The sequence below is a fragment of the Mobula hypostoma genome, chromosome 1, assembly GCF_963921235.1.
Source record: "Mobula hypostoma chromosome 1, sMobHyp1.1, whole genome shotgun sequence".
Classification (NCBI taxonomy): domain Eukaryota; kingdom Metazoa; phylum Chordata; class Chondrichthyes; order Myliobatiformes; family Myliobatidae; genus Mobula; species Mobula hypostoma.
In genome coordinates, this window is record NC_086097.1 from 20,410,041 (window position 1) to 20,434,833 (window position 24,793).

A 24,793-nucleotide genomic window follows, 5' to 3' on the forward strand; every position below is an offset into this window, starting at 1 on the left:
TAATGTGTTTTGATTTGTTTAGAGATATGGCAGGTTAGCAGGTCCTTCTGGCCCAACGAGCCCAAACCGCCCAATTAACCAGCTGACCCATACATCATTGGTATGTAGGAGAAAACCTGCTCGATCACGGGGAAAATGTACGCACTCCTCACAGACGCTGGTGGAATTGAACCCGAGTCACTGGCGCTATAGTAGTGTTATGCTAAACTCGATGTTACCAGGCCCTCAGAGCTTGTGTTTTGTCGTTGAGCCGTTGTTTTGTCTGGGGTCCCCATGGTGCAAACGGAAACTAACATTGTTTTCACCCAGTTGATAGACCATAAGGTGTTATTTGGTCCATCCCTCCATGCAGTTGTCCTCCTTGACCGTGTTGGCCCCTGATGACCCAATTAGAGAATGGAGATGGTCTTGGACCATCAAGTCCCTTCCTTTCCACTGCCACCGTTGTCTTCACCCGCATCCTCACCCCAGGAAGTTGCACATTCAACCAAATCCCACATTGGTAAGGTCTTTGAGTTGTGTCTGGGTGAGGTCCTGTGTATGGTTCTGATGAAGCTGTGTGACTGTGAGGTGGTTTGTGGCATTCTCTTTTTTTTTTTTTGTCACTGTCTATAAACCTGTGGTTGCCCGCAGCTCTCCAGATGTCACTGAGGCTGTGCAAGTGTTGGACGCTGTTTGGTTTAGTGCAGCTAGTGACCGTCCTCAGCTGCCAGTCAGCATGGGGACCAGTTGTTTTGCCTGGGGTAGACTCCCAAAGTACTGCAGGATGGGCAAGAAGGCTCTGTCAGTGACTTGTGGTAAGTGGTAATTTTGGATATGAGCAGTTTTGGATCCCTGAACTAAGAAAAGGTTTGGAGAGGGTCTGGAAGAGGTTTATGAGAATGATTCTGAGAATGAAAGGGTTAGCTGTGAGGTGCGCTTGATGATTCTGAGCCTGTACTTGCTGGAGTTTGGAAGAGTGATGGGGATTTCATTAAAACCTATGGAATATTGAAAAGCCTAGGTAGAGTGGATGTGGAGAGGTTGTTTCTTCGAGCAGGGGATTCTAAGACCGGGGGCGCAGCTTCAGAATAGAAAGACGCCCATTTAGAACAGATGATGAATTTCTTTAGCCAGAGAGTGGTGAACCTGTGGAACTTATTGCCACAGACGAATGTGAAGGTCATCGTTGACTATATTTAAGGTGGAGGTTGATAGGTTCTTGATTAGTTGGGGCTTCGAAGGTTACGAGGAATGGGATTAAAAGGGATAATAAATCAGCCCTGATGGAATGGCATAGCAGAATCAATGGGCTGAATGGCCCATTTCAGCTTTTGTGTCTTCTGATTTAAATCAGAGAATATAGTGTTGTGTTTAGTGTAGTGGATATAGAATAGTAGTTGGTGTTTACCAGTCTGTTACTAACCAGCATTTGTAATGTTTGTTTCTCAGTACTATGCCTTGCAAATACTGGAAAATGTGATTAAAACACGTTGGAAAATACTTCCCAGAAATCAATGTGAAGGTGAGTCATGCTGTTCTCTTTCTCTTGGTGAGTGGGGTGGGGAGGAAAGATCGTTATTAATATTTTCCATTTTTCTTTCTTGCAGGAATAAAAAAATATGTTGTGGGTTTAATTATTAAAACATCGTCTGAGACTTTGGAGGTAAATTAAAAGTTGTGCACTTCAGCTGTTATGCTTTCTTTAGTTTATCCTGGATATTTCAGCTCTTGGCTTTTCTTTAAGTCTCTCTTTCTTTTCAAACTTTGTTTTCCCCAATTCAGATTTAACCCTATGGATTATTTTCTTAAATTCATGGGATGTTGATTGACATGTTTCCCACCCCGCAATCCCCTTCGAGTTCTCTCCTGGGTCATTTCACAGAGTAGTGAAGAGCGGTCTATGTTGCTGTAGGCCTCGAGTGGAGTGAGGCCCACTTGACTGAGAATGCTGAGTTTCCTTCTCTGAAGAACTTCAATGAATCACATACTTCCGTGTCATGGTAGCTTAGCGGTTTGCGCAGCATCTCTGGGTGACGGAGTTCGGAGGTTATTTCTGGCATCCTCTGTAAGGTGTCTCTGTACATCCTCTCTGGAATGTGTGAGTTTCGTCCGGGTGCTTTGCTTTCCTCCCCCAGTTCAAAGATGTACTGGGTAGGTTAGTTGGGCATTGTAAATTGTCCCGTGATTAGGTTAGGGTTAAATCAGGCTGCTGGGGTGGCGCACTCGAGGGGCCTAACCCGCACTGTATCGCTAAATACATAAATAGATTTTTAAAATAGAAGTTTGCTGGTTTCATAGTCACTGCTACAGTTGCAAGTTGATTTAGTTACCGTTGTGAGAAAGGAACTTCATTCAATGCATCTCTATGCAGATGAGTAGCTTAATGACTGTGCTGGTGTATGAGGGCTGGGTGCTGTCAGTGAAGGGTGACCCAGTTAGGTTCACCTTTACAGAAAACTAATAAACACTGGGTAACCACAAGTCAGAAGAGCAGAATTAAGCCATCCAGCCATCAAGGCTGTTCCGCCATTCCATCATGGCTGATTTATTTTCTCTCTTGATCCGATTCTCCTGCCTTCTCCCTGTAACCTTTGACACCCTTATCAAGAACCTATCAGCCTCTGCTTTCAATATACCCAATGTCTTGGCCTCTACAGCTACCTGTAGCATTGAATTCTATAGATTCTCCATTCTCTGGCTGAAGAAATTCCTCCTCATCTTTGTTCTGACAGGAGGCTATTTTATTCTTGAGGTTGTGCTCTCTAGTTCTAGATTCTGCCACTACTGAAAGCATCCTCTCCATGTCCATACTATGCAGGCCTTTAAATAATCAGTAAGTTTTAGTGAGATGCTCCTCGTCCTTCTAAACTCCAGTGGGTACAGGGCAGGGCTATCCTTCTTAAAGTCCAGCACCTCCTCCATTAATGTGGGATCATTCCTAAGAAACCTCCTCTGGACCCTCTCTATTGTCAGCACGTCCATCCTTAGATAAAAGGCCCAAAACTGCTCAAAATAATCCAGATGTGATTTGACCAACATCTTATAAAACCTCAGCACTGCAACCCTGTGTTTATATTCTAGTCCTCTCGAAGCGAATACTAACATTGTATTTGCCTTCCTTACCACAGTCTCAACCTGCAAGTTAATCTTTAGGGAATCCTGCACACAGACTTCCAAGTCCCTTTGCACCTCCTGATTTTGGAATTTTCTTCCAGTTTAGGAATAGTCTATGCATTTATTCCTTCTACCAAAGTGCTGAGTCTTCAAGGTTTAATTGGTGTGGTCATGGATTGGACTCTGAGGTTCATGTTTGTGGTTTCTGGCTGCTCTTTTTTGTTGTTGCTGTTTTGGGCAATTTTGAATTTGGGGTGGCTTGCAGATAACAAACACTGAGCTAAATTAAGTATGCCTGGACTCTTTCAATTTTGTGTTTTATATTCTGTGTTTGGCTTGTTTTGTTTTCTTGCCATTTGTGTGATTTGTTCTTAAAGAGCGGAGTAAGATTTGAGATTTTCCACTCTCCTGGAACCATTCCTGACTTGAGTGACTCTCAGATGATGGTTAATGGCTCCATGGTCTCTTCAGCGACCTGAAGAGATTGTGCAGGCATTGGGTGAGGGAGCTTCACAGTTCTTGATTCCATGCATGTCTGTCATTTCCATTCATTGATGGCAGATCTGGAGAAAATTGCTTGCCACTTTTATAGCCCATTGGCAAAAACATCACTATATATATATATATATATATTTTATATTGGGTTGCTCTTTTTAGTTTGAAAATGAACCTCGAAACCAAATAACGTAATTATCTAACAAAACTCTTTTGTCTTTCCCTTCCAGAAGGATAAAGTTTATCTTGGAAAACTGAATATGATTCTTGTACAGGTTGGTAAAAGTTTTGAATTATTATCACATGTACTGGGATACAGTGAAAAGCTTGTCTTGCATACTGTTCATGTCGATCAAATTATGGCTGTGAAACATGGACCGTGAAAGCAGCTGATGAGAAGAAGTTGACAGCATTTGAGATGTGGACATACAGACAGATCCTCAGGGTATCATACATTGAAAGGAGATCCAACAGCTTCATCCTAGAGAAGATTGGCACAAAACTGTTGGAAACCGCTGGAAACCGTTATCTAAAGGAAACTTCGCTATTTTGGACACATCTCAAGAACTGATGACACACTGGAACGCACTGTGCTTGAAGGAAGCCACTCTCGAGGCAGACAGAGGACAACCTGGATCAGCAACATCAAGAAGTGGACCAGCTTCACCACCAGAGATGCAAGAGGTTTGATTGCTGACAGATCGCAGTGGAAGAAAGTGGTCGCCAAGGCTCTGGCAGAGTATGGCACATGATGATGATGAGATGAAATTATTACACGGCACATTGAACTTGGACAATGCAGAATAAAAAAGTAAAACAATGCAGAAAAATGTGTAACATCTCTACAGTGTGCAGGTAAATGGTAAGGAGCAATATGATGAGCTCAAATGAGGGCAAGGGTTTTTTTTTAATTGTACTCTGGAACCATTCAATTTCTTTTAATACTAGGAGAGATTTGCTGTGAATTGAGTGGTTGCTTGTTTGGCAAACATTCTGCAGTGGGAGTAGTTGAATGGGCTCTATGATCAGGGAATGGTTTGAGAAGCTCCAGAGGTGGGCGTTACCCACCGACCAGGGCTAACTGTTACCATGCAATCCTCTTAAGTGACGTATCTGGGACTGAGTACAGGGGAGGTCAAGGAGGGTTTATCTTTGAGTTTCTTGCTCTGTCTTTTCACTTTGTTTCCGTCTTGGCAGGAAGCCTGGTTTCTCTTTTTTCAGTTTCTGTTGTTGTGATGTTGGGGTAATTGATCTTCCTTGCGCTAGCGTTCAGAGGACCAGTGAAAAAGCCTGTTTGTTTTTTAACATGCAAAATAACATTACCTGAGTATAGCACCTAATCTGTTTATCATGGCATTGTCCGGGATGGAAACGTGGCAGTGGGGAGATCTCCAACGTTGTGCCTGTTCTGTGTAGATCAGTTTCCTTGCATTACACTGCACGGTCAGCAGCATAATGCAGATGTGTAATTGAAACAAACTGGTGACAGGTACTTCCTGACTGGCTGAGTGAGGAAAATTTTAATGTTTCGGATCAATAATGCCATATTCATATAGATAATGCCTCTCAGTCCTCCCCTGCCGTTCAATAAGACCTTAGCTGACTCTGACTGTTAGAGTCTTGCTTGTGTGACCAGCTTTGCTATTGGTGAAGCATGGTTACAAATGAAGACCTGGACAAAAAGCGTGTTCAGCTTGAGAGGCATTTCAAACACTTCCTGTACTTGTATCAGCTTCAGTGGGGGACCGCCATGCAGAATATGACCCGTCTACAACCACTCTTTGTCTTCTGTGGGCAAGCCAGTACTTGATCCACAAAGCAATGCCCCCTTGGATTCCATGCCTCCTTACTTTCTCAATAAGCCTTGCATGGGGTACCTCATCAAATGCCTTGCTAAAATCCATAAACACTACATTTACTGCTCTTCCTTCATGAATGTGTTTAGTCACATCCTCAAAAAATTCAATCAGGCTGGTAGGGGATGATCTGCCCTTGACAAAGCCATGCTGACTATTCCTGATCATATTATACCTCTCCAAATGTTCATAAATCCTGCCTCTCAGGATCTTCTCCATCAACTTACCAACCACTGAAGTAAGACTCACTGGTCTATAATTTCCTGACTATCTCTACTCCCTTTCTTGAATAAAGGAACAACATCCGCAACCCTCCAATCCTCCGGAACCTCTCCCGTCCCCATTGATGATTCAAAGATCATCGCCAGAGGCTCAGCAATCTCCTCCCTTGCCTCCCACGGTAGCCTGGGGTATGTTTCATCCGGTCCCGGCGACTTATCCAACTTGATGCTTACCAAAAGCTCCAGCACATCCTCTTTCTTAATATCTACATGCTCAAACTTTTCAGTCTGCTGCAAGTCAGCACTACAATCACCAAGATCCTTTTCCATAATGAATACTGAAGTAAAGTATTCATTAAGTACCTCTGCTATTTCCTCTGGTTCCATACACACTTTCCCACTGTCACACTTGATAGGTCCTATTCTTTCACATTTTATCCTCTTGCTCTTCACTTGTAGAATGCCTTGGGGTTTTCCTTAATCCTGTCTGCCAAGGCCTCCTCATGGCCCCTTCTGGCTCTCCTAATTTCCTTTTTAAGCTCCTTCCTGTAGCCTTAGAATCTTCTAGATCTCTAACATTACCTGGTTCTCTAATCCTTTTGTAAGCTTTTCTTTTCTTCTTGACTAAATTTATTACAGCCTTTGTACACCATGGTTCCTGTACTCTACCATAACTTCCCTGTCTCATTGGAACATACCTATGCAGAACTCCACACAAATATCCCCTGAATATTTGCCACATTCCTTCCGTACTTTTCCCTGAGAACATCTGTTTCCAATTTAAGCCTCCAATTTCCTGCCTGATAACCTCATAATTCCCCTTACTCCAATTAAACACTTTTCTAACTTGTCTGTTCCTATCTCTCTCCAATGCTATTGTAAAGGAGATAGAATTATGATCACTATCTCCAAAATGCTCTCCCACTGAGAGATCTGACACCTGACCAGGTTCATTTCCCAATACCAAATCAAGTACAGTCTCTCCTCTTGTAGGCTTATCTACATATTGTGTCAGGAAACCTTCCTGAACACATCTAACAAACTCCACCCCATCTAAACCCCTTGCTCTAGGGAGATGCCAATCGACTTTATGAGGGGTGGGTCATACCTTATGAGCTTGATGAATTTTTTTTTGAGAATGTGACAGTTTATTGCTGAAGGTAGAGTAGTGGACATGATGCATATGTGTATATATAAGATGCTTGATAAAGGTTTCCCATGGTAGGATCCTTCAGAAAGTCAGGTGTGGAATCCTAGGAAACTTGGCCGTGTGGATACAGCTTTGGCTTTCCCATAGAAGGTAGTAAATGGAGAGTATTGTGCCTGGAAAATGGTGGAAAGTGGTATTCTGATCTGGTTCCCTGCTCTTTGTGATTTTTATAAATGACTTGGATGGGGAGGTGGAAGGGTGGGTTAGTAAGTTTGCAGATGACACCAAAGTCGGTGGAGTTGTGGATAGTGTGGATGGTAGTTTGTTGCAATGGGACATTGACAGGATGCAGAACTGGGATGAGGCAGCAGATGGAACTCAATCCAGAAAAATGTGAAGTGGCTCATTTTTGGAAGGTTGAATTTGAAAGCAGAATACAGAGTTCATGGGAAGAGTTCCTGGGAGGTGTAGATACACATTCTAATTATTTTGTACATGTGGAGCATCTCATCCTACCATTGAGGTGCTGAATTCAAAGTGTTTGATCCCTTGGACAAAATACTTCTGAGTAAACAATGTGAATCTTTTCAAAACTCCTTAGTTCGCTACACAGCATTTTCTTTGCCTTTTGGCCTGAAACCTCATCCCCCTCTTCCTCCACAGATCTGAGTTCCTCCAGCAGATTATTTTTTTTGCTCCCCGTTAACAACTCCGGACATTGGGATCAAACCCAATTGCTGGAGACAAGGACACTGCTTCCCCACTGTGTTGCCTTGTCACTTAGTTGCCTGCCAAGTTTGTGCACACTCATCCCTGCCTTTCCCATTTGAGAATGCCTCCGATCTTGGCCTGCCAATTGGGAATTGTTACACACATCAATGGAATATTGAGGTTTTGATTGTATTACACTCTGGCCTGGTCTTCTTGGAGTTCTATGCACTTAAACTTTTTTGCACCTTTTCATATTATTGCCAACCTTTTCTGGACACTTTGTGATCTCTGCCTTTGGCTTGCCATCCATCTCCAAAGTTTCCAGGTATATCCCGAGAGCATATTGATGCATCTGATCTTGTATTGGTTACGGTCATGATGGGTGACCGTGTGTGTGTATGTGTGTGTGTGTTGCTTTGTCCATAGTAAATTACCTTTCGGGGAAAGCAGAGATTATTTTTCACATGCTATTAGAGGAATTATTAATCACTAGCGTGGTTTTGTTTGGGTAGGAATATTGGTGAGGTACGTTAATTGGAGCACACTATGTTTCCCTGGAGTTCTGTCAGGGTTATTTTGCACCCACATGAACAAGAAGCTGCTGAGAGGTCAGCTCACCTTCAGTGCTGACCTCCCAGCCCAGTCCTTGGACAAACTGGAACCCATAAACTCCTGAGAGCAGTGAAAGAGCTGAGTGTCGTAGTTAGCCATGCTTCCAGCATCTTTGCCGATTAGTATCGGCACTTGTGTATCAGCTGTTATAATAATGAACTGTTAGAGTTGTTTCTTCTAATATTGTGTCAAGCTGACACACAAAATGCTGGAGGAACTCAGCAGGTCAGGCAGCACCTATGGAAAGGAATAAGCAGTGGATTTTTCAGGGTGAGGTGCTGAGTTCCTCCAGCATTTTGCGTGCGTTGCTCTGGATTTCCAGCACCTGAAGAGTCTCTTGTGTTGGTGTCTATATTCAAGCTGATTGTCAGTCTAAGCATTTCTCCCTCAAGTTCCACCAGGATTCACCTCCAGCAGAAATAATTCTTCTGGTCTCTATAGGGGAAAAAAAAAACCCTCATCTTTTCTGAGTTAATATTCAGTATCTCAAAAGAAGGGATATGATAACCTTTTTGGTTTATTCATTCACAAACTGAGGGGTCACTAGCAGGCCAATGCTTGTACTTGATCATTTGATCTCACAATGAGTGACTTATCAGGCTATCTTGGACAAAACCTACCACATTACCGTGGCTGTGTAGTCACTTAGGTCAGACTGGTTATGGACAGCAGAATTCATGACAACACACACAAAATGCAGATCGAGTAGTATCTATGGAGGGAAATAAATATTTGATTTTTCAGTCCTGATGAATGGTCTTGGGCTGAAATGTTGACCATTTATTCCCCTGGATCCCAGGTCTCCTGACTTTCTCAATGAGCCTACCATAAGGAACCTTGTCAGATGCCATACCTAAAATCTATATACACCACATCCACTGCTCTGTCTTCATCAATTTGTTTCATCACTTCCTCACAGACTCTGGCTCATGAAGCACAACCTGCCCCTCACAAAGCCATGCTTCTCCAAATGCTTGTAAACCTGATGTCTAAGGTTCCTCTCCAGTCATTTACCTGCCACTGACATAAGACTCATAGGTCCATAATTCCCAGAATTGTCCCTATTACTTTTCTTGATCAAAGGAATAGCATAACAAAGGATAATCCTACGAACATTGTCAGAACAACTGACGCTCTGAATTTCCTGTTTTTTTTCTCCCCATCCTTGCACTTTAAGTCATCGCAATGCAATCTATGAGACTCAGCCCACTGAGTCTGCCAACCTACCATCTCACTAGCCAGATCCCCCAATTCTTCTTGGTTGCCCCCTTCCCCTGCTTCGTCTGTCCTTCATTTTCACACAAGAGTCTGTGACAGGTAATTGACATGTAACACACCCATTTTAAAGATGTGGAAGGAAACTTGTGCGGTCACAGGGAGAACTTGAAAACTCCACCTCGATAGCACCAGAAGTCAGGAACGGAGCCAGGCTGATGGATCTGTGAGATGCTGTTTCTACCAACTGCACTGTGTATTGCACCCTGTGTGTGGACCATCTCAAATGGACGGAGGAATTTATTAGCTCTGTTTTGACCCCTGGATTCCCACATATGTGGTTCTAGGTTAAAATAGTTAACAACGGTTGGTGGAAGTGATATGACAGCATGCGATTTGATACTCCCAGAGAACAAATGGGGTTTGTATCTAACTCTCAGATATGTGCAATGTACGCAGGGCCCTTAGCGTTGTTGAGGGTTTCTCTCCTCCACCCCACAATCCCTTTGACCCCTTTATCATCAGGCAGGAGGTACTGCAGCATTAGGACGAGAGCTGTTAGGGTGAGAAACAGCTTCTCTCCCCTCCCCCGGCTGTAGGACCGTTGAACTCCCTTCCACCACCCGCGTCTCATCACTTACGAAGTGCCAATAGCGTTATACTGTTTACTTTTTAACTTGTGTTGTAAATGCACCTGACGCTAAATGTCAGTCTTCTGGAATATATTTTATTATTTGTTACTTTATTTGTGGAAGTGTTACGCTGTGTGAGAGTTATATGGACTGTCTTGCACGTTGATTCAGAGCATTGTTTCGTTTGGTGGTCTCGTATGTGGTTGAATGGCGCTGAACTTGGAATGAAGGATTTTCGTTGGGTTTGTATTTTAAACTCATTCCTCTTTCAAATTGCAGATCCTCAAACACGAATGGCCCAAAAATTGGCCGACGTTTATAAGTGATATAGTAGGAGCCAGCAGAACCAGCGAGTCTCTGTGTCAGAATAACATGGTCATTCTGAAGCTGCTTAGTGAGGAGGTGTTCGATTTCTCCAGTGGGCAGATGACGCAGGTGAAGGCCAAGCATTTAAAAGACAGGTGGGTGCACCGACATACCCTAAAGGTCTCCTTTTTGCCCATGCATCAGCCTCTCTACGTTAAACAATGTCATCTACAGGCATTTCCCCGTCAAGGGCATAACCCCTTAGGAGATCATCATACTCAACTCAAGTGATGGTATTTCTACTACCTTTGCTGACATGAGAGATGGTGTGAGCTGCTGCTGGTAGGAGATTTGTAATGGTGTGCATTCTGCTTCTCAGCTGAAGGCCCAAGCCCTTCCCCGACCAGCTGGTTGTTTACCTTGCGCAGTCTTGTATAGTGAACACAAAATGCTGCAGGAACTCAGCAGGTCAGGCAGCATCTGTAGAGGGGAATAAATACTCGACGTTTTGGGCAGAGTCCTGGTGAAGGGTCTCGGCCGGAAATGTCTACTGTTTATTCCCCTCAATACGTGCTGCCTGACCTGCTGAGTGCCTCCAGCATGCTGTGTGTGCTGCTCTGGATTTCCAGCACCTTGTGTCGATGGAGTGAATATTGGCTGTCTGTCCCAGCAGGGCTGGCAATCAGGCTTGATGTTGCAGAACTTGCTCTGTCATCTGGAATGAGGCGGAAAGAAAGAAAACTGGTTCAGAAGTCGATTTCTACGAGGGAGTTGAATTTACACTTGAAAATGAAAAGTTTACAGGAAAAGAACACTGAGCATGGGTCTAATTGGAAACTTCTTTGGAAGCGACGGGCCAAATCTCTGCCAATGTTGTGTTTATCGATGTAACAAGTAATATTAGCGGGAGTGGATCTGTGACACAGTGCTTAAGCAGGGATGGGCCCCATCTATCAGGTGCTTGGAGTCAGCATCAGACATCACAGGAGATGAATGATTTGTCCGTGCATATCGAAACATACAATGAAAAGTGTCGTTTGCGTTAACAGCCAGCAGTCAGCACCCTTTGGTTAGCAGTGGGAGTTGTGGGCTAATGATATTCTCCCTCTTTCGCCACCTTCCTGTCTTCCCTTCAACCCAAGCCTCCAGCCTGATTATGTGTGGCTGTGTATTGCCAGTCTAGTGGGGGTGGGGATTGGATTTTGCCAGTAGTGGGAGTGTCAGAGGCCAAATTTGCCAGATGCTGTAAAGTTGTCATGTGAAACTGGCAGGAATGTCTTGTATCGATAGTAGCAGGAATTTGTAGATGAAAATAAATATCTCAGCAAAGTTCTACTAATTCTAATAACTTCCTCGTGTAAGATTGTGTTTGATTTTATTTTCCCTCTGTTTCTTTCCACAGTATGTGCAATGAATTCTCTCAGATATTTCAGCTCTGTCAGTTTGTAATGGTGAGTAAAAACTCCCGGTGGACTTTGATCTAACCTGAACCGCTTTTTAAAAACAAAATCAAAATTGGTGTTCACTGTTGATACTGAGCAGGCTGACCATCCTCTGGCTGTTTTAACTTGGGAATTCTGTTGTATTTAATTCATGATTCAAAATTCTTTAATGTCATTTCCAGTACACAAGTGTAAAAGAGAACACAATAATTGATACTCTGGACCTGAGGCAGCATAATATAACACAGTAAGATAAAGAACACAATGATTAAACAAAAACACAATAAATATAAATGCATAAGCTAGCTTATGCCTTAAAATGCCTTGTAAAAGTATTCAGCCGCCAACCCTTTGTTCACAAAAATGAGTATTACAACCAGGGATTTTGATCAATTGAACTATTTATTTGTGGATCACAATCTCCTTTTTTTTCTGCAGTACAGAGTCCCTGAAAAACAAACTGTAAAGCATAAAAGACTTAAAAATTGAGAAACTGAAAATGCCCGCAGTTCAAAAGTATTCACCCTCCCTTTGCTCAGTACCTGTCCAAACCACCTCTCACAGCTATTACAGCTATTTGGATAAGTCTTTGCATTGCGTGACGAAGCAAGATTTGCTCATTCCTCCCTGCATAATTTATCAAGCTATGCCACGTTAGTTGGGAGTAGAGCTGGACAGCAATCTTGAGGTCTTGCCAGAAATGTTCAATTGGGTTAACGTTAGGACTCTCTGGGCCACTCAAGAACATCATTTGAAGCCATTCCATGTATGCTCTGGCAGTGTGCTTTGGGTCGCTGCCCTGCTGAAAGACAAACATCCTCCCCTGTTTAAGCTTTCTGGCAGAGACTAGCAGGTTTTTTAAAATCCAGGATCTCTCTGTACTTAGCAGCATTCATTTTCCCAACAATCCTGACCAAATTTCCAGTACCTGCTGCTGAAAAGCATCCCCATAGCACGATGCTAACTCCACCATACTTTGCAGTAGGGATGGTGTAACCAGGCTGATATGCAGTACTAGATTTGCATCACATGTACCATCTTAGCATTGAGGCCAAAATGTTCCACTTCAGTCACATCCGACCACAAGACCTTCTTCCACACCTTTACAGGATCTTCTAAGTGATGCTTTGCGAAGACTTCACAGGCAAGGATGTGCTTTTTTTTAGCCGGGACCTCTTCCTTATCACTCTTCCATAAGTGCCATTTTTGAGCAAGGCCTTGGAGATTGTGGAGCCATGAACTTCATCTCCAGTTGCAGCTACTAACTTCTGCAGCTCACTCAGCTGATATCACAGTAGCCTCTCTCACAACATCATTCTTCTCCAGTGACTGAGTTTAGAAGGGAGGCCTGGCCTAGGCAGTGTCACTGTGATTTCATACTTCTTCCACGTTTTCATGATGGACTGCACTGAGCTCCAACGTCTCTTCAGTGTCTTTGAGATGGTCTTGTACCCTTCCCCAGATTTGTGCTTAATTGTTAACATTCCCTGAATTGCCTTGAATGCTCTTTTGTCTTCATTTTGGTTTGGTCTGTTAAAAATGTACCATACTATTGGACCTTACAGACATGGGGGTATTTATTCTTATGAATTCATTGAAAACAGGTGACCCTCCAATTTCCTACATTTACAAATTGGGTGAGTTGGTAAGGTAATATACAGGAGTGCACCTGAGCAAAGCTGGCATAGTAATTCCAGAGGGGGTGAATACTTCTTCAGCCTCTCAATTTTGGTTTTTTAATTTTAAGTAAATTGTTGACAGATTATTGAATATTTCTTTTGATTTGACATGATGTACAATATTTTGTAGATTAGATCAAAAAATCCTACTTCAGTATATTTTAAATTTAGAAAATGAGTCAGTAACATGTGAAAATAGTTGTGAGGTCTAAATACTATTTCAAGGCAGTCTATACATACTTTATACATCCATAGAGTGACGCTAGGCATAGGTGTGTCTGTACATAAAGGTGACTCTAACACAAGATGATAAAGTAGTGGTGGGCAAACACGAGGAAATATGCAGATGCTGGAATTTCAAGCAACACACATCAAAGTTGCCGGTGAACGCAGCAGGCCAGGCAGCATCTCTAGGAAGAGGTACAGTCAACGTTTCGGGCCGAGACCCCTCGTCAGGACTAACTGAAGGAAGAGCTAGTAAGAGATTTGAAAGTGGGAGGGGGAGGGGGAGATCCAAAATGATAGGAGAAGACAGGAGGGGGAGGGATAGAGCCAAGAGCTGGACAGGTGGACAGGCAAAAGGGATATGAGAGGATCATGGGACAGGAGGCTCAGGGAGAAAGAAAATGGGGAGGGGTGAAAACTAGAGGATGGGCAAGGGGTATAGTGAGAGGGACAGAGGGAGAAAAAGGAGAGAGAGAAAAAGAATGTGTGTATATAAATAAATAACGGATGGGGTATGAGGGGGAGATGGGGCATTAGCGGAAGTTTGAGAAGTCAATGTTCTAAGTGTTGATCAGCCTTACTGCCAAGTCCATAAGCAGGGTGGATGGGATCCTTCATGAAGTTGCTGTTTTTTTCCGGCACCTGTCTGTATACATGTCCTTGGTGGTGGGTAGGCTGGTGCCAGTGATGCATTGTTGCCCTTTCCTGTCCACCGCATGCAGTGGTGCAGCATGTTAAGATGCTGTCTGCTGCGCATCTGTAGGACGAATATTGACGTACAGAGTCCAGCTTCCTTCAGCCTCCTTGCTGTTCGCCTTGCAATACCTGGTGTTAGACCTGATGTTAATTTGTCTATTTGCAGGAGAACTCTCAGAATGCTCCTTTAGTCCACGCAACACTGGAGACGTTGCTGCGATTTCTGAACTGGATTCCTTTAGGTTACATCTTCGAAACCAAACTCATCAGCAGCTTAGTGTACAAGGTGAGATTCCTTGATCATCTGTCACAGGACACAAATGTTCACGTTTAAATCGTAAGTCTTTTGTTTAAGCTGTTGTCTGTTTGCAGTTATGTATTGTTCACTTGTGAGGTTCTTAAATTCACGGTTACTGTATGAAGTTGGAGTTTTTCCTCTTGGAAGCTTTTCCATATCCTTCCAGTTTCTTCCTCTTGATTGTTCTATGTGCACACTCGAGCACATATACACACACACACACACACACACACACACACACACACACACACACACACACACAACACAGTTACTTCCATTCTACTTTACTGAAACATTGCATTAGATGATGCATCCATTTGCCGATGTTTGGCCCATATCTGTCTAAACCTATAAATATTTGACCAGCTGTGAGCAATTTGCATGTTATGGTCCTGGAAGTTTGGAAAGAGATTTTGCTCTTGTCCACTGTTACTTGATTATCCTAAACCTTCAGATGCTTGGTGTTTTTGCACCAATAATGGGAGATAGGTGGAGGTTGTGGCAGATTGGTTTAGACCTTATTGTGGCCCCATCTCACTGTGTGGAATTTACAAACGTTTGTACTTTTGACCTGCTGTGCAAGTCCTGTCTCTGAGGGAAAGACTCACTTAAATACAAAATTAAAACCATAGCCAATCTGCACTTGTACTTTGCTTGTCCATAATTATAACAATCTCATTACGTGCTGCTGATCTCAAGTAATGACTAAAAACTGAATGTTTTATCAGAGTGTCCACCCCTTCTGGTTTGCACAATTGGATCCCATTGGGCTTTGTTTTGGTGGCAGGGTCCATTCAGACGGTTACGAGTGAGTGAGATCTCTGGTCAACCATGTAGTTGTACTGAAGGCTTCCTTTAATCTGAAGGGCATGAATGGATGTGACAGACCAGAATTGGCTTTCTGGAGTGTCTTTGATGTACATAGCTGAAGTTGACTGCACCATTTTAGTGACAAGAGACTTGTATCTGTGTGAACCAGTTAATGATATTTTTAAGCCAAAATGCTCTTGAATGGCAGAGCAAGTTTAAAGATCCATATGGTCTACCTTTTGCATTCATTCCATTCAGTATAACTAAGAGTGAGTGTTCTGCAGGTAAAATTTTCCTTTATTGGGAAACTTGTCATGGGATGTGGATCAGAATGGAGTTGGAGTTCAGCCTTCATCCGATTGAATGCCTAAATCGGTAAAAGGGATGAATGGTCCATTTGTGTTCTTCCGACATTTTTGTCAATGCAGCACCTCAGCCTGGATTATGTATTTAACATTGGCAACAATTGTTAGTTAATGTAAAAGGAAAAAGTCCCTGGGTGGGCGAGCATTAGTCTTTCAGGATTTGAACTGTGACTTGTTAGGTGTTGGGTTGGGAGTCCAATGATACTGAGACTGGAAGATCTGCAACCTGTAGAAGTTTGGGAAAATTCAACACGACATCTAAAACACTGGCAAACTTCCGTGCATGTGTAGTGGAGAGTATATTGACTGGCTGCATCGAAGCCTGGTATGGAAACATCAATGCCCTTGAACAGAAGATTCTACAAAATGTAGTGGATATGGCCCAGTCCACCATGGTTAAAGCCCTCCCCCACAATTGAACACATCTGCGTGCAGTGTGGTTGCAGGAAAGCAGCGTCCATCATCTGGGATCCCCACCACCCAGGTCATGCTCTCTACTCATAGTTGCTCGCAGGAAGGTACAGGAGCCTCAGGACTCATCGTCAGGTTTAAGAACAGTCATTACTCCTCAACCATCAGGCTCTTGAACCAGAGGGGATTACTTTACTCACCTTCACTTGCCCTATAACTGAACTGTTCCCACAACCAATAGACACTTCATCTCATGTTCTTGATATTTATTGCTTGCTTGTTTGTTTATTTGTTCGTTTATTTATTTATTATTTTATTTTATATTTGCAGAGTTTGTTGCCTTTTGCACATTGGTTGTGTGCCCTGTTGATTGGTGTCTTTCATTGATTCTGTTACGTTTATTGGACTTATTGAGTATGTCTGCAAGAAAATGAATCCCGGGATTGAATGTATATGGTGACATTGATGTATTTTGAACTTTACTTTGAGCTTTGAATTTTTTTTGGACTTTGAAGATGAGCTATTTGTTATCAGCAAGTATGCAGAATTGTCCCTGTGGTCCTAACATTCTTTCCAATCTTTTTGCTGGGGATCATAACTGATAGGAACAGAATTAGGCTATTTGGCTCATTGAGTCTGCTCTGCAATTCTATCATGGTTTATCTACTACCCCCTCAACTCCATTCTCCTGACTTCTCCCTGTAAACTTTGACACCTTTACCAATCAAGAACCTATCAACCTCTGCTTTAAATGTACCCAAAGACTTGGCTCCTGAACTGCCTGTGGCAATGAATTCCACTGATTCACCACCCTCTGGAAAAGAAATTCCTTCTTATCTCTGTTCTAAGATAATAGATTGACACATGGACTTTCTCCCATGAAATGTGCTCAATTAATTGAGAAATGTGGTTAGTATTTTCATTTGGACTTTAAATATTTGTGCATATTGATATATGTGTAATTTCCTCTTGTGGCAGGTTATGATTAAAAGCTCTGCTCCCCATGAAAAGGAGTGGGAGTTTGGAGATAATAGGAGATGGACGTGCCTGGAGTTCAGATTATTTAAAGCTGCATACATACTGTGCTTTACTACTTTGTGTTTCTACCATTAATTCTGATATTCACATAAATATTGACAACTACTAGTTTGAGTTCATCATATTTTAGTTGTGTCACGTACCCCGTGACGGGGATAAAGAACCAGCAGAGATGGAAAACACTTTGGAGTCTGGTATTGCTATAAACTACTAATATTTATTAGTAACTACGCAGCACAGTAATATAAATGCAGACAAACCAAACAGGTTAGCAATGATTATATAGAAAAGTAAGTGTGGAATATATATGTATGAGAACCAAGTTTCTTTAAGTCTAGGGGTAAAAAGATACAGTCTTACGATGTTGAGTAAAGTTCAGTTCAGTTGGTGGTATTTAGTTGAGTAGCGATGGAGAGAGAGAGAGAGAGAGAGTGAGTTGAGTCTTCAGGTGAGCTGATGCCGTTGATCTTCTCGTCGTCCTCCGAAATCCTTTACAAGTCACCGACTGTGACTTTAACCAGGGGGACCGGTCTTCTGTGGTGGAGCTATCACCCAGGCGAGGGTGGACACATAGACAACTCCCCACCAGTCAACCCCTTCTTCACTGATGGAATAACAATTTGGATCGATCCGCCTGATCGATCCTCCAAAACCCACTTTCTCTGCGGGCACAACAATGCTCATTCAGTGTCCAGATCATGTGTCCTGAGGTCTGTATCATCTGACCTCCTATTTTATTTCACCAGGCTGAGCATCACCTGTCACTCAAAGAGTCCCTCCTTCCTTTGTCTGTAAAGGAGTGCAAGCAGGCAACAAGTCCTTGAAAGTAATATCAACAATCTGCCTTTGGTCACCATAGCAACCTTCGAGCTGCTCGGTGCTGTCTCCAACTCCAAACTCAGTAAAAATCCAAAGTTACTTCCAATGCCTTAAAGTGACAGTCCAACTGTTAATCTTCATCTCTCTCTCTCTCTTTTCCAAAAGCAACATATCGGTGGTAAATAACTCTGTGTGTGTGTGTGTGTCTCTCTCTCTCTCTCTCTCCTCTCTCTCCTCTCTCTCCTCTCTCTCCTCTCTCTCCTCTCTCCTCTCTCTCCCCTCTCCCCTCTCCCCTCTCCCCTCTCCCCTCTCCCCTCTCCCCTCTCCCCTCTCCCCTCTCCCCTCCCCTCTCCCCTCTCCCCTCTCCCCTCTCCCCTCTCCCCTCTCCCCTCTCCCCTCTCCCCTCTCCCCTCTCCCCTCTCCCCTCTCCCCTCTCCCCTCTCCCCTCTCCCCTCTCCCCTCTCCCCTCTCCCCTCTCCCCTCTCCCCTCTCCCCTCTCCCCTCTCCCCTCTCCCCTCTCCCCTCTCCCCCCCCCCTTCCAAACAAATCATCAATGATAAATGTCTCTCTCCAAACAGTTGATAGGAGTACTCCAGGATCTCCTCATAGTTGTGTCCTCCTTTTGTTCGGGCAACACCTCCATTGGAATTGAACTTGAAAGCGAGACTATATTTGTTGAAATTTATAACAGAACAATTTGACAAGAATGCCTCTGTAATATTTTAAACGATTGATTTTGTGTTTTACCGTTTTAATTTTGTTCTTCTTTTTGCCTAGTTTCTGAATGTGCCCATGTTTCGGAACGTAACGTTGAAGTGTTTGACTGAGATTGCTGGCGTCAATGTCAGTCAGTATGATGAACAGTTCGTCTCTTTGTTTACATTAACACTCATTCAGCTCAAACAGGTAAATGGAACCTGAGGCCACATGAAAATTATGTGTAGTACTGAGCAAATGTGAAAGGCACATTTATATAGCTTGAGTGCCCAGAACTTTTGCACAGTACTAGAGTAATTTTATGTATTGCACTGTACTGCTGCTGCAAAAAAAGACAAATTTCATGACATTTGTGAGTGATGATAAACCTGATCAAGATATGGGTCTCTCTTGTGGACTGAGAGTGGGAAGGGGTCAGGGAGAGGGGAATCGTGGTTGAGAGAAGGGGGAGGGAGGTAATAGGAAGCACCAGAGAGACATTCTGTAATGACCAATAAAGTAATTGTTTTGAATCAAATCACCTTGCAAGGTGGCTCAGGGCTGGGTGTGTCTGCACCTGCGACACACTCTGCCCCGCCACACTTTCCCTGCCACAGCTCCCTACCCTTGTCATTCCCAACATCCTTTGCTCCTGCCAGATTTACAAACTCGCTCTCTGCTCCACGTTGACAAATACAGTACTGTGCAAAAGTCTTACGGACCCAAGCTATATATATGTACATAAAACTCTCGCAGAGGACTCCTTCTGGGCAATATCCAATAAGAAGAACCAAGAACTGATGCTTGAAATATAACAGCACTCAAGTCCACATTGGGATTTGTCTCTTGGCACCAAGAACCAGGTAGTTCCAGTGTTTAAACCCCAACTTGGGGCTGTCTGTGACTCCTTACCTGGTCCCTTCTTCCTGTTCCAGCGTCTATTCAAAGCAGAATAACTTTTTGTACTGGCCGGCTGGTGGCGTAGTGGCATCAGCGCCGGACTTCAGAGCGAAGGCTCCCGAGTTTGAACCCAGCCGGCAGCCCAGGCATGCTTTCCATCCATGCTGGGTTGAGCGTCAAGCTAGCAACTCGAACTGGTAAAAAAGAAATTGCCTGCTACAGAAACATCAACAGCAAAAAAAAAGTTAATGGCCTATGCTCTCTTGTGAGTTTAAAGGCAATTTCCTTCCTTTCCTTCCTTTTGTATTGCAGAGCATGTTCTGAAATACAACACGGATATTCTCCGGAGGGTGGCAGAGTTATTTTTGCAGAGGAAATTATACTGTGTTTGGTAGTTTGCCAACCCTTACTTAAGACTACAGTGCCGTAGTTTGGATAGTCAAGTGATAACCAGAAGAAGGTCCGCTGATGCTGGAAATTCAGAGTTACAGTAAGCATGCAAAATGCTGGAGGAACTCAGCAGGTCAGGCAGCGCGGCATCTATGAAGAGGGATAAGCAGTCAACGGTTCAGGCTGAGTCCCTTCATCAGCACCCTGGATCGACCCCACGACACTCCTGATGATCAGTCTCAGCCTGAAACGTTGACTGTTTATCTCTTTCCATAAATGCTGCCTGATCTGCTGATTTCCTCCAGATTTTTATATGCATTATCTAAATTTGGACAGTTGAATCTCCTTCCTGTTCTCCCATGGTCCACTCTCCTCTCCTATCAGATTCCTTCCTCTCCAGCCCTTTGTCTTTCCTACCTACCTGGCTTCACCTATCACCTTCGAGCTAGCCTCCTTCCCTTTCCCCAACCTTTTTATTCTGCCTTCTTTTCTAGTCGTGAAGGAGGGTCTTGACCCAAAATGTCAACTGTTTACTCTTTTCCATAGATGTTGCCTGACTTGCCGAGTTCCTCCAGCATTTTGTGCGTGTTGCTCTGTATATCAAGCATCTGCAGAATTTCTTGTGTTATTGGTTACATGGACCTTGCCTCTGGTAACTAGTAATCAGTTGATGGGATATAATGAGCAAAGATATTTATTGAAATGAATTAAGTAACAAAGTGTTGGAAACCCTCAGCAGTTTGGGCAGCAATCTGCTTCTCTCTCCTCAGAATTCCACCGCCACCCCCAACCACCACCTACCTAGTGCTTCCAGAGCTCAGCTTTTGGTTTGGATTTACAGCATCTATGCAATTTTTTAACTTTTATTTGGTTTCTGTGTTTTTTCCCCCCATTTCATATAAGACTCAGATTTGGGACATGGATAGCAACTGAGCTCTGGTTTAATGTGTTACATAGAGATTGCACGCATCTAATTTTGGGCCTTGTTTCGTTTCAGATGCTACCTGCCAATACCAACATACGGTTGGCTTATGCAAATGGGAAGGACGATGAGCAGAATTTCATACAGAATCTGAGTCTCTTCCTGTGCACTTTCTTGAAGGAGCATGGCACCTTGGTAGAAAGAACTCTGGAACTCAGGGAAGCACTCTTGGATGTAAGTTGGCCCTGGAAGATGGCGCATGTGGTAACGTTGCTGTCCTTCATTCTCATCCCATCTGCTTTGTGGTTCTCTCCGAGATTTCTCTGGGATGAGAGCTGTTTCACTGCTTCCTTCCTGCCACTTCTGGTACCTCATGGTGGTGTTGTGGTTTTACAGATACTGTTACCCCGGAGACATTAACCAAAAGACCATACTTAGTGTGGATGACTCTTCATAGAGTAATAGTTAGCCACTCTCATTCAGGGCAGCAATGAAGGTCCTTCACGTCTGGTGGTGTTCAGGGCTTCCTTCATCATGCCAGTAACTTCCCCTTGGTTTTCACTACTGCCCGCAAGTCCCAGCTGGGTTTCTACCCTTTGACCTGTTTGGCATGGGTGACCCTACCAGGAGTCAAAAGCGTAAAGCCCTGACTCCAGCCAACGTCGCTCTCCAGGTTGTTGATGCACACAAGCCTCCAAACCCTTCCACAAGGTTGTGGTCCTCTTGGAGGTTAGTAATGGATAGATGGACATTTATTCAGGAAGGGAATTCCTTACTCACCGGTACAATTCAGGCTCTTCGATGTTGTGCTGACAAAAATTCCATCACGAGTGATTAGTGAAATGAGTGGCTTATTAAGATGCAGCATTTTTAAGATTCTGCACTTGTGTGATTTTAATGGGGCCTGTTGTGTTACAGCAGATTTTGTGCACAAGCTCCTTTTCTTCTGATGTGATTAGTGGTTGCCTACATCCAGACTGCAAAACAAGAAATTAGCAGCAGACTAGTCTTCAAAGAATGAGGATCAGGTTTATCATCACTGACGTGTGGTGAAAGATACATAAAATTACTGAAGGGTGCAGTAGGTAATATTAAAAATAGTGCAAAACAATGGGATGGTGCCTGTGGGTTCCAAAATCCCCAAAAAAAATCCTAAATCCGAAACACTTCGGGCTCCAGACATTTTGAGGAAGGGGTACACAACCTCTGTTGAGAAGATGACATGTCCCAGGTGGTGAGGGTGCTCCGTGATGGGAGCACCCTCACCACCTGGTTCGTTGCTGATAATGGACTTGTAAAGCACAAGTAATGATTAAGTCAGTTGTCAGTAGTAATGATCGATTCCTTGGTGATTAAAAATTCACCATGCTTTAACAGTACCTCGTGCCTGTCAGCGTGGCAAGTTAAAATGGTGAGTTAGTGGATGAATGTGGGGAATGTGAACAAATAAATGCATTTCTCCAATTATGAAAAGCAATATTTAGAGATACTGTGTGCAACAGGCCCTTTGGCCCAACGAGCCGCATTGCCCAGAACCGACGGATTTAACCCCAGCCTAATCACAGGACAATTTACAGTGACCAGTATGTGATTGGACTGTGGGAGGAAACTGAAGCACCCGGAGGAAACCCACATGGTCATGGGAAGAATGTCCAAACTCCTCATAGACGGTGCTGGAGGAAACAGCATTGTGTTAACAGCTTTGCTACCATTTTGCCCAGGGTTGTGGAGCACTGTCTCTGTGTGTGGGTGTATGGGAGGGAGGAGCAGGGCTGGTTTTTCTGTTGTTTTGTTGCTTCTTGAGTTCTGTCGAGCGTCGTGGGCATGCTGTGTTGGTGCTGGAGTGTGTGGTGAATCTGTGCCCCCAGCACATCCCCTGGTTGTGTTGGTTGTGAACACAGACAGCAGACTTCATTGCATGTTTCGATGTACACGTGGTGTATGAATCTGAATCTTTATTGAGTAACAAATTAAATTGTAACACTCTTTTCAATGTTGCCTGTTGTTGTAGGGTCTACACTACATGATCCTGATATCGGAGGTGGAGGAGATTGAGATTTTTAAGATTTGTTTGGAGTACTGGAATCACCTAGCAGGAGAGCTTTATCGGGAGAATCCCTTTTCCATTAGTGCCTCCCCTGCCCTGGGGAGTCCTCACAGTGATGTCCCTCCTCGGAGGCAGATCTATCTCCCGGTGTTATCGAAGGTGAGTGTGCTTTTAACTGGCGATGAAGATTGTGAAAATGAAGCAAAGTGGAGTTCAGGGATCAGGCGAACTGTGCTTCACCTTGGATTCTCCACGTCTACCATTCTTCAAGAACTCTCTGTCTCTGTCTCTCTCTTTATCTGTAACTGCCCTGTGCAGGCACCTTCAGTGCTAATGTTTGAAGGTAATGCTGAATATCTCCTCAGAGGCTATACAGGATGAGTAAATCTGGCCTTCCCAGCAACACCTGTCTTGTCAGTGAACGAGCAATATTATGTGTGTATTCCAGGTGCATTCCCTGACCATTTCAGTTTCAGCTTTATTATTGCTGATGTACATCATGAAATTTGTTTTTTTTTGCAATTGCAGTACAGTGCAATACATTAACTACTGTAAGTTACTCTAAGACCAAACAAGAATCTATCAATATCTGCCTTAAATGTACATGAAGACTTAGCCTCCACAGCTGCCTGCTACAAAGAATTCCACAGACTCACCACTCTCCGGCTAAAGAAATTCCTCCTCATCTCCATTCTAAAAGGAAGTCCCTCTATTCTAATCACAAACAAGAGAAAATCTGCAAATGCTGGAAATCTGAGCAACACACACAAAATGTTGGAGGAACTCAGCAGGCCAGGCTGCATCTAGGAAAAGAATGGCCTGCCGAAGGGTTTCGGCCCAAAATGTAGATGATTTATTTTTTTACTCTTTTGCAAGATGCTGCCTGGCCCGAGGCTCTTTCATCACAAGAAACATCTTCTCCACATCCACTCTATTAAGGCCTTTCACCATTCGATAGGTTTCAATTAGGTCACCCCTCATTCTTCTAAATTCCAGTGAGTAAAGGCCCAGAGCCATCAAACACTCTTCAGATGACAAGCCATTCAAGCCATTAGTGGTTGTTCTGACCACTACACTACTGAGCCACCCCATATCTGTTATATCCACATAATTCCATAGCTCCGGAGTCCCTACCAGTTAGAATGAGCTGGTGTAAAATTTCTCTTAGTTGCCTTGAGGAAGAACATAGAACAAAAATAGTACAGCCCAGGATATTGTGCGGAACCAATTAAATTAGTAATCAAATGGCTAAACTAATCCCTTCTGCCTTCACAATGTCCATATCCCTCCATATTTCTCAGATCCATGTGCCTATCTAAATATCTCTTAAAAGCCCCTAATGTATTTGCCCCTATCACCACCCCAGGCAGCACATGCCTTGCACCCACCAATCTCTGTTAATAAAACTTGCCCCACACATCTCCTTTGAAATTTCCTCTCTCTCAGTAAATACATGCCCTCTGGTACAGTATTAGACATTTCAGCCTGGGAGTAAGATTCTGTCTGCTCTATCTGTGCCTTTCATAATCTTATAAACCTCTGTCAAATCTCCCCTCAGCCTCCAGGGAAAATAACCCAAGTTTGTCCAATCTCTCGTTAAAGACGTGACTCATTTTTGGGTGAATCTCTGCTCATAGCACTTAATAATATTACACAGCTGTCCTGACCCGGACACTGTCATTTGACACGACTTTGGTCACAATGAAAGCTGCTCGGTTCGGAGGTGGTGTTGGAAGTGGCCTTTGCCGTTAGAACTTCCTT

The 24,793-nt window shown here is 43.5% G+C and overlaps 1 protein-coding gene across 5 annotated transcripts in view; it reads left to right on the top strand.

The window, feature by feature from the left end:
* The window catches only part of LOC134344502 (exportin-1-like), a 129,368-nt gene that overhangs the window by 69,798 nt on the left and 34,777 nt on the right, over positions 1 to 24,793 (top strand). For all 5 annotated transcript variants that reach the window (XM_063044407.1, XM_063044422.1, XM_063044441.1 and 2 more), the window contains 9 exons: positions 1,432 to 1,504; positions 1,590 to 1,645; positions 3,822 to 3,866; positions 10,268 to 10,449; positions 11,697 to 11,745; positions 14,503 to 14,622; positions 18,855 to 18,983; positions 21,061 to 21,219; positions 22,997 to 23,191. In XM_063044407.1, coding sequence (XP_062900477.1) covers positions 1,432 to 1,504; positions 1,590 to 1,645; positions 3,822 to 3,866; positions 10,268 to 10,449; positions 11,697 to 11,745; positions 14,503 to 14,622; positions 18,855 to 18,983; positions 21,061 to 21,219; positions 22,997 to 23,191 — 1,008 coding nt within the window. The remainder of the gene's footprint in view (positions 1 to 1,431; positions 1,505 to 1,589; positions 1,646 to 3,821; positions 3,867 to 10,267; positions 10,450 to 11,696; positions 11,746 to 14,502; positions 14,623 to 18,854; positions 18,984 to 21,060; positions 21,220 to 22,996; positions 23,192 to 24,793) is intronic.